General features: G+C 32.3%; 1 protein-coding gene across 1 annotated transcript; it reads right to left on the minus strand.

The window, feature by feature from the left end:
* Window positions 1-36: 36 nt before the first annotated feature.
* Window positions 37-13800, minus strand: LOC111001289 (DNA repair protein RAD50). The gene is made up of 24 exons (XM_045634808.1): window positions 13682-13800; window positions 13246-13538; window positions 12922-13105; window positions 12624-12809; window positions 12310-12523; window positions 12044-12135; window positions 11583-11792; window positions 11131-11297; window positions 10401-10549; window positions 9714-9828; window positions 9419-9525; window positions 8463-8589; window positions 7248-7406; window positions 6396-6509; window positions 5957-6154; window positions 5327-5473; window positions 4857-5072; window positions 4241-4401; window positions 3711-3945; window positions 3112-3318; window positions 2383-2579; window positions 2108-2212; window positions 956-1072; window positions 37-514 (listed from the first exon to the last, which is right to left on the minus strand). Exons 2-24 carry the CDS (start codon window positions 13498-13500, stop codon window positions 268-270), a joined length of 3909 nt encoding a protein of 1302 aa, XP_045490764.1. The 5' UTR covers window positions 13501-13538; window positions 13682-13800; the 3' UTR covers window positions 37-267.
* Between the last annotated feature and the right edge of the window lie 2525 nt (window positions 13801-16325).

A 16325-nucleotide genomic window follows, 5' to 3' on the forward strand; every position in this document is an offset into this window, starting at 1 on the left:
ATAACTTATTAAATGTGATATAATTAAAATAAAACCTAGTATAATTTTATTCTTTAATTTTGTCTCTTACGCCACACGGCTACCAATAAAATATACAGAGACAGGGACTATAAATTTCTGTACCACAAAAAATGTTATTTTATGAAGGTATTATTATTGCCATCCTGCAAAATTGTTTTAATACAATATACATAAACAATAATATACTTCAATAAAGGCACAGCCTTTTATATTTTTACTTATTTTGCAAGAACCAAATGGCTCTCCTTATGTAAACCTAATTTTTTTAATTCTAGACTTTCCTTCTTCATTTCTAGAGACTTCATAGAAGTGTGTAACCTTATCAATGTTTCCTAGAGACTCTATAAACTCTCGATCGTGGGTAATGATGATGAACATAAAGTTCTTTTGCTTCATCCTCTCTTGGACTATCTCACCCAAAGCTGAACACAAACTTTGAACATTTTCTGCATCCAAGTTTGTTGTTGGCTCATCCAAAGCGAGGACACCAAACCTGTAAAAACAAAATTTTAATACTTCATCATCATAAAAATTAAATTTTATCAATATATATATATATAGTGTAAGGAGAAAAGTATGTTTAAAAAAATTAAATATGAAAGTGATTAGTGAGTCACATACTATATTTAATTAAATTACATACACAATTATACATGTCCCCTCCAAAAATATGTGGATAGTATTTTAGTTTTTGATATTTGGGTAAACACCAATTTTGATGAAACTTAAATCTGTTGCCAACATGGTAAATTGTTATATTGAGATGATTATATTTTATATTTAGGTAGAAATATGTTGACAAACATACATTTACCTACTGAATTTATTACACTTGCTTAGATAATGCCTAGATATTATGCAATTACTATTAAATAACGATATCATACATATATGTCAAGTTGATAACCATATTCTAGAGTCTGTTAACAATTACCTTGAACTGAATGTCTCGGCCAATGCAAGCCGTATGATGAGGCAAGCCAGTACCTTTTGCCCTGCACTACAGCGCCCACGCATATCTATTTCAACACCATTCTTGCATTGAACTACCCTGCAACAATAAATACAGACTTAAAAGATATAAGTACTCTAGTTCATATTTGCCTAAGGGGCCGTTCATAAAATACGTTCGCATACAAGGGGGGGGGGGGTCTGGCTGAGTGTGACAAGGGGGGGGCGTATAGGGCAGCGTGACGTTCACCGTTTATTACATGACATGAGCGCTAGCTCTGTGGCGCGACTCTAGCGGCGTTGCGATCCGTCACAACGGGTTTCTTTGTTTTTCCAATACTTGAGAGAGTAACGTTTCCACGTACCCTGCGCTCTCGATTCAGTAACAAATGAAAATACTATTTCTCATGTATTTATTGTTATTTTATTCCTTCATTCGTCATTTAGCAGTGAACTAATACAGACGCTTTTTTCATCTTCTCAATTTAATACTCTTCAGTTACTTTATCTTTATTATTGCCGCAATTTGTCACTTCTGATTTTAATAGTTGAGAAACATATAAGAAAAGAATGACATCGATAAGAGGTGAACTCTATCAAAAATTATTTAACACTTATAGAAAGTGTTATCCGGACAAAAAAAGCTGATTTCAGTGTGACGTATTTTATGAACGGCCCCTAATTAATAATTGATTCAATATTCTGTAACATATTATTTTAGACAGGATTGTTTATAATATAGTGTTTTTTTATAATTTGGTTAATTATTAATGATATAAGCATTACATATTTATATAAATACATAGTACTCTATGCTTGACATTGTACATTCTAATAGGATTTAGTAGGAAAAGTGCAAAGGCAAACAAAAATATTGTTTGTTTCGAAATATATAATAAAACTGCCACAGTACACATGGCCAGGTACGACGACAGGTGGCCATAAAAACTGGCGTAACTGCAGATCGAGAAGCCAACCTTCTGCGAGATGGATAGACACAATTGCGATGACGTCGCAAGATTATTACATATTAAAGTATCTATTAACAGTAATTGAGGACTGTCTACTATGATACCATAGGAAATCCTATAAATTAATATTAAGTTTCTCAATATATGTTAATATGATACATTACCTATAATCATATTTGCGGCGATCCGAATCAGCCGTCATGCTGCCCTCAGTCTTTATTTCAATGTAGTCGATATCATTTCCTCTGTAAATTTTTCTCCACATCTCTCTGAAAACATTATTTACTTAGTGTCCTATTTAATCCAATAAAATTACAAATTAATTGGAGTATAGTAGTAGTTAAGATTTCACTATGTCACTCTAAATAAGATACATAGGTGACAGTCAATATTGCAAATAAAAAGCAGTTTTTTATTACAATGTATTTGTTTTGCTGACCTGATAATGAGGTTAATGTTCTCCATCTTCTCCCGGTGGAACTCCAGGAGACACTTGTCAAGGGCAACAAGGTAATCTCGAATATCCCGGTCTATTGCCTTTGTCACGTGTAGTTCGTAAGTTTTCTCTCGGTATCGCATCTCTATATCTTTGTTCTGTGTACGTTTAAGATCAGCCTTGTTTTGCTTTAGTCTTTCCTGTGGAGTGAAACATTTTCAATTAAAAAAATTAAATGTTTTTTACAAAACTTCGTATAAGGTTATAATAAATTTTAGTAAAGTTTAATTTTACACTATATAGAAAAAATCACTAAACATAAATCAATACTCAAAATGTTATAAATAATTTACATTTTTCAATAAGAGATTCAATGGCACATTATTTAAAGAATATTTAATAAATAGTAAATAAAATTATTCAAGGATTTTTGGAAGTTCCTTATCGCGCGTTGCGAAAGGGAGCTAGTCGGAAAGAATTAAGACGAAGCTAGCGACATCTCTATGATGGAACTGAACTTTTTCGTAAAATGTACATAGGCGTCAATAGATGTGTCAAATCTTCAGATTTGTTGTCAAAATGAAAAAATTATTAACACAACATTATTTATTATTATAGGCACTCTAATTATGTACTAAAATTGAGCCTACTGATAATTTAATTTAATAATATTTGTTAATAATAAAACAAATATTCAGTTTTTTTATATCCATTTTCCTAAAATCCTTTTACCTTGAGCTCTCCAAGTTTTCCTTCATTCTGCGCTTTTTCACGGAAGATCTTAGTCTGCTTAGATATGAGTTCCTCCTTTTCTGAGAGTGTCTCAGTGTTGACACCAGACAGCTTTTCGTTCACTTCAGCCAGCTCTTTTTCCGAAGATTCAATTTCAGCTTGCGCTTTGCGGAGCTTCAGGTTGTCTTCTAAATTGCGCTTGTAGATCTAGAATATGTGATACTTAGGTTAGGTTAGGAATTTGTTGAAAAAGAAAACATAAAGAACACAATCTATAGCTTTTGTTTCCTCTGCACTACTATAACTAGAAAAACAGCATGCATAATGCTTTAATGAATAAAAAATATTTTTATAATAGAATCTACTACAGACCAAACAATTTATACCAAAACACAAATCTATATTCTATACAAATTTAATTTTAAATTTACTCCTGTACAAATTCCTCATTTTATACAAATTAATATAAAAACATGAAACTAACAGACAGATTAATAAGGCATGCCTTTTGCAAACAAATACTTGTTGCCATGGTTACATATGACCAAATAATAGATTTAACTAAGCTGCATCCATCCATTTTGCAAGAAAATACCAACCTCCTGTTTGGACAGCTCATCACGCAGACTTGACATCTTCTTAGTGAGAAGGTCGCGGTCAGCCATAACCTGCTTTTGCTTTTCCATCAACACATCATTGGCTTCCTTGATCTTGTCCATTTCCTTTTGAATATTCCTCTCTTTGTGCTGTCGGATTTCAAGGTCAATTATCTTCACTTTGTCGAACGCGTTTACGACTTTCATTATGTAATTGTTCTTAACGTCGATCTCGCCTCTAGAATTACATGTTTAGCATTAGTACTCGAACAATCAATATTTTTTTTTAATAAGATGGTAAAATAAGGTTTTTTTATATTACCCCATATGTAATTTATATTTGTCAAACAATTTTTTTACGATTTCAAAATAATGACTTAAAATACTTTAAAAAAATAGATCGAAAGCTTTCGGTTTGTAATACTCTTTATTTCAAGAATCTATCATTAAAAAAATAAAAAAAAAATACAAAAAAATGCAAAGAATCAATCAATCAATATGATATGGATTCTGATATCTATAATAAATATCACCTGCTCTTTTTCACAACTTCATTCTTGGCATTCTGTTTCTCCTTGAGGTCCGCTTCCAATGGTGCGATTCCTGTCTCCAGCTCTTTCAGTTCCTCTGCATATTTATCTTTATTGACCTCCAACTCTTTGAGATTCTCTTGCAAATTAACCAACTCTTGGACCTAAACAAGATATGGTATTAAGTTATTATAAAAAGACTGGATGCTCTATCAGATAGTGGACACACTCAACAATAAGGTTAGGCTATTAAAGAGACCTTATGATCTAAAGCTGTGAGAAATCTAAAAAAAAAATTCCCTTAAGTTGTTATTACTTGTACTAGAAACACAGAAAAATCTTTTTTTTTTGAGAATTAGTTCAGTTTAAAAAATAATATACACTGTAGTGACATCATATTCACTCAAACTTGTACATGTGTGGTAGTTATAACTGATTGCCTTAGTTGAAATGTTTTTCATGTTCGCTAGTCTAGATTCAACCAGTGTACTTATCGCTCGTAATAAATAAATATATTGATCACTGAATTTTTATTAAAGTTAGACAAAATTTGTTAAACTAATATTCACTTCTGTAATAAATAAAGAAAAATAATGTAACTAAAGAAAATAAAGTCTACCTTCTTCTGTATATTAACTAGCTCCTCTTTGAATTTAATTTTTTTCTCATTCATAGAGTTAATTTTTCTGTTATGCGCGTTCAATTTCTGTTGAGCGCTTTTCACACGTGCACGTAGCGAACTAACACTTTGTCGTAACAAAGTCTGCTTGGCCGTCGCATCATCCAAAGTAATGTCGGTAATTATGTCTGTGCATTGCGATTTTATGGCCTCCAACTGTAAAAATATATCATAATTAAAGATCGCGAGAAACGTCACTGAAATTTGTTTAGAAGTATTGTAGCGTTTTTATTATTATTTTACTATCTAGATTACAAAAACCAATATTAGAATACAATTATTATAAAATATGCAGTATGAAGATGGATTGCCAAATATTGATTGACACAAAAACTCTTTTATTAGGATTTAAATTTCATACAAAATATTAATATATCATACAGAGATTATTTATAAATATATTTCCTTACATCCTTGGTGGAAGTGTTGACTTCGTTGGTAAATCTATCAAGAAGCGGCATGTCGCCTTGAATACCGCGAGCGGTTTGCAACTTTTGCTCTGGCTCCAGTAGGCACATTGATAACTCTTCTGACGCCTCAGTTAATTTCGATATTTGCTAAAACAAAAATATATAATTCTATTTTATTATGAGGGCTTATAGTGTCACGAATATATGTAAAAAAAAGTTTAGTCTATTGTATGGACACAATGATTTCTTTCAATGCTTTAGGCAAATTTTGTGTTTATTATGAAAAAATTCAGCTATTGCGATTCTAGCCTAACTAGTAATATTTTTTAAATTAAGTACAATTAAGGTAACTGTCAAGCTATAGTGATGTAACAGTGTTGTCAACATAACAAAAAGATAATTTACCGGCTACTAGATTCTTAAACCATACGACGGTTCTCTTTCGCACAGACTAAACGTAAAATGAAACGACATCAAGCCCAAAAAATATTAACAGAGAAGAGTTTTTAGCTTTGGTCAAATTTATTTGAATATTCCATATACACGTGTTAGTTTGTCAGCCGGGATAGAAAAGTGTCAGCAAGTTTTAGCAGTTTTCTCGATTTAAATAAGTATTCAAATAAAACTTACAGAATCAACGTCACTCATACGTGTCTCTAATTGAGGAATCTCCTTCTCTTTTAAGGTATGGATCCTCTCGTTGAGGGTCTTCATACTAAGAAGATCATCTTTCTTAGCGGACGACACTTGTAACTCTTCAGTGACCTTCTCGAGTTTCGCTGGCACATTTAGCACTTGAGTGGTTAATTGTGATATAAGATCTGTCACCTGAAAAAAAAAAGAAACCTCTATACATAATGTTTAGTTGGAAAACACTCCATTCTCAGATTCAACTATTTCTCTTGAAGAATATAAATTCTATGAACTGTTCATTGAAATAAATATGTAAAACACACACTTATTTCAACTCACTTAAACATATCCATTAATTATTGGAAATTTTAATTAATTACCGAATTAGAATTACAAACTAACGCATGAAGTGATTTAATTATGAAAAAAAAATTACCTCATTGTCACTTTCAAACCCGCGGTTGCATAGCGGGCAGCAGTTGTTGTCTTTCAGTTGGGTCTTATATTTTGCTATTATAAACATTGACGACTGTAAAACGTTTTGTTCATCCTAAAATTAAAAACAGATTCTATCAGTACCCGTATTAAGAAATATACGTCGAATTGAATATTAACAGCATTTTACGGAAAATCTATGCTCTATAGTTATAGTGTAAACTACATGTAACGTCGCTCGATTTAACTAGAAACCTTCTAAAGCGTGGAAATCATTCGGCTTTGGTTGGTTTAGCTTGTCTTTCAATCAATGATAGATTCTACATAGCATTACGCTCAAATAACGACAAATAATTAAAAAAAGTATTTTTGTAGGTTGCAGAAAATATATATTTAAAACTGCGGAGCTGTGTACGTTATTTTGTCGCTTTATCCTAGCCCGTAATAAACTCGTCTATCGGCACCATACGTACCGTTTCTAAGAAATCCATTCTTTTGTTTACAAATTGGAATTGCTTGAACGTGCTTTATGTTGCTTTATTATCGGAAGATATGAATGAAAAAATAAATAAATATTATTTCTGGTCAGACGAAAAAAAACTTCTTTTTCTAATACAGATTTTTCTTCTTTCCATTTAATGATAACTCATTGTAACGTCCTATGATTGCCGTTATATAGAGTTAACACTGTATGTATAATCAAATCCGTTCGACGTAGGTACTGGACAAATTGGTGCCTAGATCTCTCGCCAAGTTACGTTGGAACTTTGGTTCAATCCTACTTAATCAAATTATTTTATGGGTTGGTTGAATTTAATTGAAAAAATTTACATAATACAGTAATGTTGCATACTTGTAATTTTTCTACTGTCGAAGTTATCTTCGCTAGCGTTGCTTCATATGTCTGCGTACCACAGGCCTTGTACATCTGATCTTCGGCCTTGGTTAGTTCGGCGCGACGCTCGTTTAATTGTTCGCGAATGTGCTTACGATCCGCTTCCAGGCGCGTTATCTGAAAATAGAAATGTATAGATGCATCAACTAACCTAGAACTATATTGTAAACCAAGTCAACAAGCATAATATAATATTTCAATTAATATAATTGTCATAGTCATATTCATAATATCTTTATTCATTTAGGTGAACATGTACACATATGAACGTCAAGAAAAACAAATTAAATTAATCGTAAATTTACATTTACCACCAGTTCGCAAGTCAAGGGCGTAGAGCGGGTAAGAAGAACTGGCAAGAAAATTTCCGCCACTCTTTTCAATCGCCAAGTTTTTAATACAGATTGTTTGAACTGTAGCAAATCAATCCCAAGGATTAGGATCATTTAGGTATTCGTCACATTTATAAAAGGCTTTATTAATTAATTTACTTTTAACAAGGGCTTTGAATTTATTTAGTGACAGTTCTCTAATTTCGCTTGGGAGTTTGTTTTAAAAACGAATACAATTTCCATATAAGGAGTGGTTTATCTTCTGGAGCCTGGTTTTTTTTAAAAATCGTTTAAGTTTTTTTGTACATACAACAAGGCTTCAAGATTCTTCAATTGTAATAAATAAAGCATTTTAATTAAATGACAGTAAATAAAAAAAACATGAGCAGTGTTGGCCTTGGTTGGTTTCAGCGTGCGACTCTCATACCTGAGGTCATAGGTTCGATCCCCGGCTGTGCACCAATGGAGTTTCTTTCTATGTGCTCATTTAACATTTGCTCGAACGGTGAAGGAAAACATCGTGAGGAAACCGACATGTCTTAGACCCAAAAGGTCGACGGCGTGTGTCAGGCACTGGAGGCTGATCACCTACTTGCCCATTAGATTTAAAAATGATCATGAAACAGATTTAGAAATCTGAGGCCAAAACCTAAAGAGTTTGTAGCGCCACTGATTTTTTTAATAAAAAAAAAACAAGTTAAATGTTGATAAACAAATCCTAAATGAATATTATAACAAAGTAAAGAACCTAAAATACTTAAATATTGAAACAATTATGACAGGTACACAAGGCAGGCAACTGTGTTATCAGAACAATTAATTGATGATAAATATTAAATACCTCTAATTGTTTTTCCTTTATCTTTTGTTTAGCTGAATCAACTTCAGACCTAAGTTTACACTCGAGCTTGTTAACTGATACTGCAAAGTTGCTCTGAATATCGCCCAGTAATTCGGTCAATGTCGTCCTGTAATATATAATGATATTTTTAATTATAACAAACATTTAAATCGATTGTTCTAAAAAATTACATTTAAAATACGATTACCAAAATAGAATTGGACACAATTATTCAACCGGCAACGTCGTCTGTAATATATATAACTTAATTAATAAGCTCACTTAATTTCAAAGCCTTCTTTTAGAATTAAGTTTGTAAAATCGAATCTGGGTCAGAATTTAATTCATAATGCTGAAATTGATGTTATATTTATTTATTTTGTACTCCTACAGCTAACACAAAATACATATAATAGCAAACAAATACACCGAGAACATAGCCACAGATGGAATACATACATTATATAACAAAAATTACAAAAGGGAACAAACAAACAAAGTATTTAATACAATTAACTAACTGATTAAATTTAATTAATTAAGCCTAAATTGGTTGTGTTGTGTAATGGTGTAAAGTGTGGGTGTGTGTGTATGTGATGGTGTGTATGTGGGTCGTGCTTATGATGTAGATGATTTTGCGCTATGTATATTCTTAATACACTTAATACATATTATTAATTACTGATTAGTAATAAGAAGTTTTATCTGGGATATTCAATTACTTTTCTAATTGTTTTTATTTTTATTTTATTTTATCTTAATTTAATTATTTTTTAGTGTATAAGCTTCATATAATTAGAAAGTTGTATGCGCCTATAATTGGAGTAGCACTTGGCTTGTGTTTGTGTTACATACATGTATGAGTGTCTACTTTTTTGGTGCAATAAATAAATAAATATTTTCAGTTATATATTTATATAGAAAGCTCTATAAATTCTCCTAATTGTGATCAATACCTATGTTTATTCTTCAATACTGAAAGTTGTTTTTCCTTTTGCTTCAACGACTCCTCAATCATATCGCGCTCCTTCAATTTAGACGTCTGCTTTTGAAGTTTGGTGACCTGCGAAATTTTTTTTTACAAATTAATGCAAGCTAATATAAAAAACCTACTGTTTTGTAACACAAAGAAAACCAATTGCTGTAACGAAAAGTATAATTTATATTGAGTTTTATTGGGAGAGAAAGAAATATTTGTTGTGCATACCCGAGGTCAAAGAAGCGTCCTTGGTATTAACCCTATTTTCCTACCTTTGTATTAAGTTCTTCGAGTTCAATTTCTTGAGTCTCTATCAATTTCTCATTGTCATTTATCTCCTTTTGACATTCCTCTGTATTTAGTTCATTCATCATACGATCCAAATCCCTGTTTGTAAAAGTATTCAATTAAATTCAAAATATGGTAAGTATCTACGAGCTTACAAATACACAACACATGTATAATGGTGTTTTGTATTGTATATTTTTATGTCCTAAATGTTTGTTACTTATTTGCACCATGGAAAGTCTGGTCTGTAAAATAATGTAACAATAGTATACTGTGTTTTTTTTAATTAGATAGACTCAAACACTTTTGAATCTTCGAACTTTGTTTTTTTTATACAAACACTTTAAACCATTTACATCGTTAAGAATATATCGGTTATATTGACCAAAATGATAGGTGTCCGCTGAATTCTATTCTATTAGGTTCTTAACAACATCATCGGCTGTTACGACTATCGGTTTCTACGACCAAGTATAAGAAGTCCCTTCGAAGTCGTTATAACAGATGTTGATTTTATAACTATTCAAAAAACTTAGTTTTATTTACTGCAACCAAACATCCTTAAACTTTAAATTGTTAGTAGTAGCAGGCTTTCAATACAGAGCTTACGCGTACCATATAAGACATATTTAAAGATATGTTAATAACGATTTAGAACACATGAAACTCACTCTTCGGCAGTTTTAAGTTTGGCTTCGACAGTCTCAAGACGTTGTTTGGATTTATTGGCGTCGGTGATTTGTTTCTCAATTTTGGTAATATTCTTGTTGTTGCTTTGTATGTCATCCTGCTTGTTAGCTATTTTTTCCTTGTGCCTTGACTATATTGAGCGAGAGACAGACAGAAAATGTATAAAAATAAACCAATATATCATAAATAAAACCGTTTGAATAACTAGATCTAAGATTAACACAAAAAAATTGTTTCTATGATTATTTTCTATGCATTGAAATTAGCTATGATACAGCTTTATAATGTAACCAGATTTTATTATCTACACTTAATTAAATATAGGAAGAGTAGTTTGTCACCGTGATTGTTTTATATAGCTTCAAGACGATGTGTCTCACTCTTATTCTATACTTTTACTACATAGAGGTAATGGTTATCTGGTTGTAGGGGAGTAAATTTTGGCTTTACTGATTTTTTTACATATTTTGAAAAGTTTTTTGATCTACTATATTTACATTTTATTTAAAAAAAAATATTAAATAAGTATTCAGCCGGGGAATACTTATAATTTATTTATTTGGAAATAAATATATAGTGTTGTAGGGTTTGATGACCAATAATTCTTACCTTAGTGCTGAAAATTTGTAATAAATTGATGAAATATTGAATAAGAGCTAAATAGAAAAAAAAAGAGACACATTATTTTCAAAACAAAGCTGATCAACTTACAAGAGCATCCCGACTCTGGTCAACTTGATTTTGGTATATCTTCTCTTCATCGTCAGCCAGACCCTTCTGTTCTCTCAGTGCATCTTGAAGCTCTTTGATTCTCTGAGTGATCATCTCTTTGCCTTTCTCTGCATCTACATCAGTCTCCACTTTCTCTATTTCAATTTCTGTAAGTTTCCATAGATTTTTTTCAATTATAAAAGGAATTTCTAAACTAAACTAGTAATGCTTTTATTTCTGATATCTCTTAAAGTCTAACAGTGTCGTAGGACAATGATAGTGATGTTTCTGTTTTGTTGATCACTTGTTTGTTTATTAAATAATATGAGTAAAAAAAAATTTATAAAACTAATTAATGACATGAGCCTTTTAAACTCAAAAAAAAAACCAATAGTTTCGCAAGAAATTGAATAATGAACTGTAGTACACATGATGAGGCTGGGATAGCTCACCAGCAAGTTTTCCAGTATCAACAATAAGAGTATTCCTCTTATCAATCTTCTCTTGATTCTGGCTTTCTAACAAGATCAGCTTATTAAATTTAACTTCATTAGCTGTCTTTTCATTTGCGATTTTCTCTTCTTCTTTATTAAACGAAGTATTTTTCTTATATGATTCGTCCAACTCCTTTTGTTTTGCTTTAGCGGTACCGGCATAGTTGGCTGAAAAAAACTTTAATGTTTATAACTCATACAATAAACATAACCATGACAGCAGTTTGAGGAAAAGAAATAATGTATATTAAAAATGAAGTTTCGTGAAGTGAGGTGTATCACTTTTATGTATTTTAAGCTGGCACCGCACAGCCTCAAATCAGCTTACATAAATAATAAAAAAATTAAAATTTAAGTTTAATTTTTGATAAAAATTTGTATCCAATGTGTAATATATTAAAGTAAGAAAAATTACTTACTAATATTTGCTTGCAACTCCTCTGTTGTTCCTTCAAATACTGTCTCAATACTTTTCTTAAGTTCTTCCTCTTGTGTCTTGCAATGTTCCAACCTATAATCAAAAAATTACATAATTACATAATTAGTAAATGAGCACCAGCTGAAAATTTTAATAGATAGAATATACTTTTTGTAGAGAAGTAGACTATTTCCAGGTTGTAGAAAAGTCAAGAAATATTTATTAGAATGCTTTCTGGACTTTTTGCAATGAAAGAAACCAACTTACCTTGTCTTAATCTTCTCTTTCTTAGTCTCAAATAGCACTAAATTCTTTTGTAAGGCAACAATTGCGTTAATTTTTTCAGAAATTGGTTTGAGTTCTTGGGTCAACTCTAAAAGTTTCAATTCAGATTCTGAGATTCTCGACTCGGTGTTAACCAAATCTAATTTCTTTTTATCTAATTCTTGCTTCTTATCTGTTAAATGAGCTACCTCTTGTTCTGAAATTAAAATAATTATAAATTTAAAAAAAAAACTATTTCATGCTTACTTTATGTGTATTATCTTAGAAAAGAATTTGCAAGAAAAAGGCAAATTTACCTAGAAGTTTCAATGTGGTAACATACTCCTTTCTGATTTTTCTAAGCTTCTCAATACAATCGCTGTACTTATCAGCATCAAAGATTTCATCAAACCTCTCTTTGACCTTTTTGCCTTCATCTAGAGGCCAGCCAGAGTCTTCTTGATGACAGAATATCACCGAATTTAGTATTGCCTTTGACACACCTAAAACACAGTTTATATATAATTTTGGTTATTAGACATAAATTTTTCTACATCAACCGTAGTGAGTATTGTATTCGGGCTATTTATAAAAGAAAACTTTTGCACTACATACCCAGTTCTTCATGTATGACCATGTCCAATTCAGCACAACGAGAGGAGATGTCTCTTGCCTTTCCATTTTCATCAATCACACTAAGACAAGTGTCTAGTGTTTGAAATTTAGTTTTTTTCTTTTGGAATGCAGTCACTCTCATAGAGCGTGACATTTCCAATTGTTTATCCTTTGCATTTACTATCTAAAATTAAAAAGACATCAGATCTCTAACACACATCCTGGATTATAGATAGGGTATATTTTTTACAAAAAACAGTAAAGCATGCAGTTAATTAATTAGACCGATTTTTACCATTAAATAATTGAATTATTAATTCTCACCTTCAGTTTAACTTGCCCCATGACCTCACTAGATCTGTTGACTTTAGCATCATGAACAAAACATTCATTTCGACTGCCGGGTGGCATTTGGCCAGTCACTGCGTATCGTAAACACTCAATAATCGTAGTTTTTCCGCACCCATTTTGCCCCAATATCAAAGTTAAGGGGGTTTCAAAAGATATTCTCTGTTCATCACATTCTTCTGGACCAAAACTTCGAATACCTCGTACAGCTAATGATTTAATTCCCGCCATTGAACTATTGCAGTTTCAATCGCAATTAAAAAACATTCCTAGAAAATATTTCAATAGTTATAACCTTTACAGGACATCAAAATTTGAATTAAAACATTGCACCGGTAGTGTTTGTTGCAATAGGAATTTTTGATATTCAATAATATAAACAAATTAAAGAGGTTATAAATATATTTTTTACCCGGTCGGCGGTTCGCGACGGCGTCCTACAAGGACCACAGAATTTAGATTCAAAGTATAGAATTTAAAGATAAGTAATTTAAAAGTATGATGGTGGCTGTACACACTCGGCGAGAGCCTCTCGCCGAGATTCTCGACCGAGAGGACCGAGAGTAGAGCGCAGCCTGTACACACTCGTTACGTTATTTGTATTTAAAACACCGTTAATAATGGACGTGGAAACCGCTGCTGTAACACATAATAACCACAATAACCACAGTCATTGAGCAAGTGATTGAACGAGTGTGTACAGGTCGGTCTCGTTTTACTCGCGAGACCCTTTGACTCGTGCGCAAAAAACCCACAGGCGACCGAGAGAGGCGAGACCGACTGCGAAGAAGCGAGGCGAGACGAGAGCTCTACTGTACACTCTCGCCCTTGGCCTGTCTCAGGGTGTCTCGCCGAGTGTGTACAGCTACCATAAAGATATTTGTCTAAATACGCCACGTGTGTGTATTAAACTAAAGTGCTTATTACACTATGCGATATTCAGACTGTCTTAGTAAGACTGTCTTAAAATCTAATTAGCAAGCTCGCTATTACACTGTACTGAATACCGCACGCTAACTCATTTTTACTCATTTGCAAAGCGTACGTAGTCGGTGACGGATGTCGCCATGTGACTTAAGAAACTACCTTAGAGTAGGAGTTGCCGAGTTTGAATGACTAATATAATGTTATATTAGTAATTTATATTATTATATGTAATTTAATAGATACTCCATACATTCTATATGGCAATAAAAATGGCATGTCTCGGTACAAATCAAGAACAGAACCAGGCTGGCACACTTTAGTATGTTGTCATTAGAGAATCGCAGAAAATTTATTTAAATTTATTGACACATCGTTTGCAGCTAAGATATTCTATAATAAGATTGATTGTCCGAACCTTCTTTCTAAATTTAAGATTCATGTTTGTTTTTACCAATGTATCAGTGTGTCGAGCGTTGGCTAACTTTATCTATAAAAAATAAAAAACATTCCAAAGTACTTAGTTTTCTTGCGAACACTCCATGGTGCACGCGGCCATAGAAAACAAACATGTACAAACGTCTTTGCTCTGCGACTGCCGCGCGCTGACTGAATGATTTAGCGTGCTAAGTCTTATTACACTACACGATATTCAGCAAGTAAGCCAGTAAGCACCGCCGAACCCATTCGGTCGGTCTAATTAGACAGGCTAACTGGCTAACTCTTATTACACTAGGCTGAATCTCAGTAAGACTGTCTGAATATCGCGTGGTGTAATAAGCCTTTAAAAGAGCTTATTACACCACGCGATATTCAGACAGTCTTAAGTGCTTATTACACTATGCGATATTCAGACTGTCTGAGTAAGACTGTCTTAAAATCTAATTAGCAAGCTCGCTATTACACTGGACTGAATATCGCACGCTAACTCATTTTTACTCATTTGCAAAGCGTACGTAGTCGGCGACGGATGTCGCCATGTGACTTAAGAAACTACCTTAGAGTAGGAGTTGCCGAGTTTGAATGACTATTAAAAATTAAAATGTAATATTAGTTAGTTAGCACGCGGTATTCAGTCCAGTGTAATAGCGAGCTTGCTAATTAGATTTTAAGACAGTCTTACTAAGACAGTCTTAAAATCTAATTAGCAAGCTCGCTATTACACTGGACTGAATACCGCGTGCTAACTCATTTTACTCATTGCAAAGCGTACGTAGTCGGTGACGGATGTCGCCATGTGACTTAAGAAACAACCTTAGAGTAGGAGTTGCCGAGTTTGAATGACTATTAAAATGTTATATTAGTATTTTTTATTTTATTTTATTTTATTTATTTAAGTATTCCTACAGCTAATACATTAAACAATAACCAAACAATTACATTACACACAAAAGCCAAAACGGAATACACATATAAACAGAAACATAACATAACAGTTTTACAAAGCACAGAATCGAGATCGGTAAATCAAAACATATATTCAACATGAAACAACAAACAAAGCCATTATTGGTAAAAATTACCTGAATTTTTTAAAATATTTTTTTAAGAATTTTTTAGTCACATTAAATATATCGATTTGCTGGTAATTTATGTTGTAATCTGTAGGTATGCGATACATAACCGAGTTTCGTAAATAGTTAATTATATTATATTATTATATGTAATTTAATAGATACTCCATACATTCAATATGGCAATAAAAATGGCATGTCTCGGTACAAATTAAGAACAGAACCAGGCTGGCACACTTTAGTATGTTGTCATTAGAGAATCGCAGAAAATTATTACTAACTCTTATTACATTAGGCTAAATCTTAGTAAGACTGTCTGAATATCGCGTGGTGTAATAAGCTCTTTAGTCAAAAACAGTCAGAGGGTATGGCTTATTTAATTGATTTTTGTAAATGCCTAAAACTTAACCTAACCTAACCTTTTAACTTGAACATAATTCTAACTTATATTCATAAACGAAGCTTCTAAGTTCTAGAAAAACTGAATTTGCACCCATATTTGTTCCATTAGCGTAAGGTGCGAGTGACTCGACATAAGGCTTGAGCATCGCTACCTTTAACGAATAATGTGTCTGGCGAGATTCTTGATAAATATAATCTCACATCCGAAACAAGTTT

Source organism: Pieris rapae, chromosome 4 (assembly GCF_905147795.1).
Source record: "Pieris rapae chromosome 4, ilPieRapa1.1, whole genome shotgun sequence".
Classification (NCBI taxonomy): Eukaryota; Metazoa; Arthropoda; class Insecta; order Lepidoptera; family Pieridae; genus Pieris; species Pieris rapae.

Bases quoted from the DNA above. Each gene is read 5' to 3' on its own strand.
- LOC111001289 (XM_045634808.1), bottom strand. From the start codon at position 13,500: ATGGCGGGAATTAAATCATTAGCTGTACGAGGTATTCGAAGTTTTGGT. The intron at 13,106-13,245 runs GTGAGAATTAAT...TTTTAATTTTAG, and splicing joins TGGGGCAAGTTAAACTGAAG to ATAGTAAATGCAAAGGATAA. The intron at 12,810-12,921 runs GTATGTAGTGCA...ACTGTGTTTTAG, and splicing joins GGTCATACATGAAGAACTGG to GTGTGTCAAAGGCAATACTA.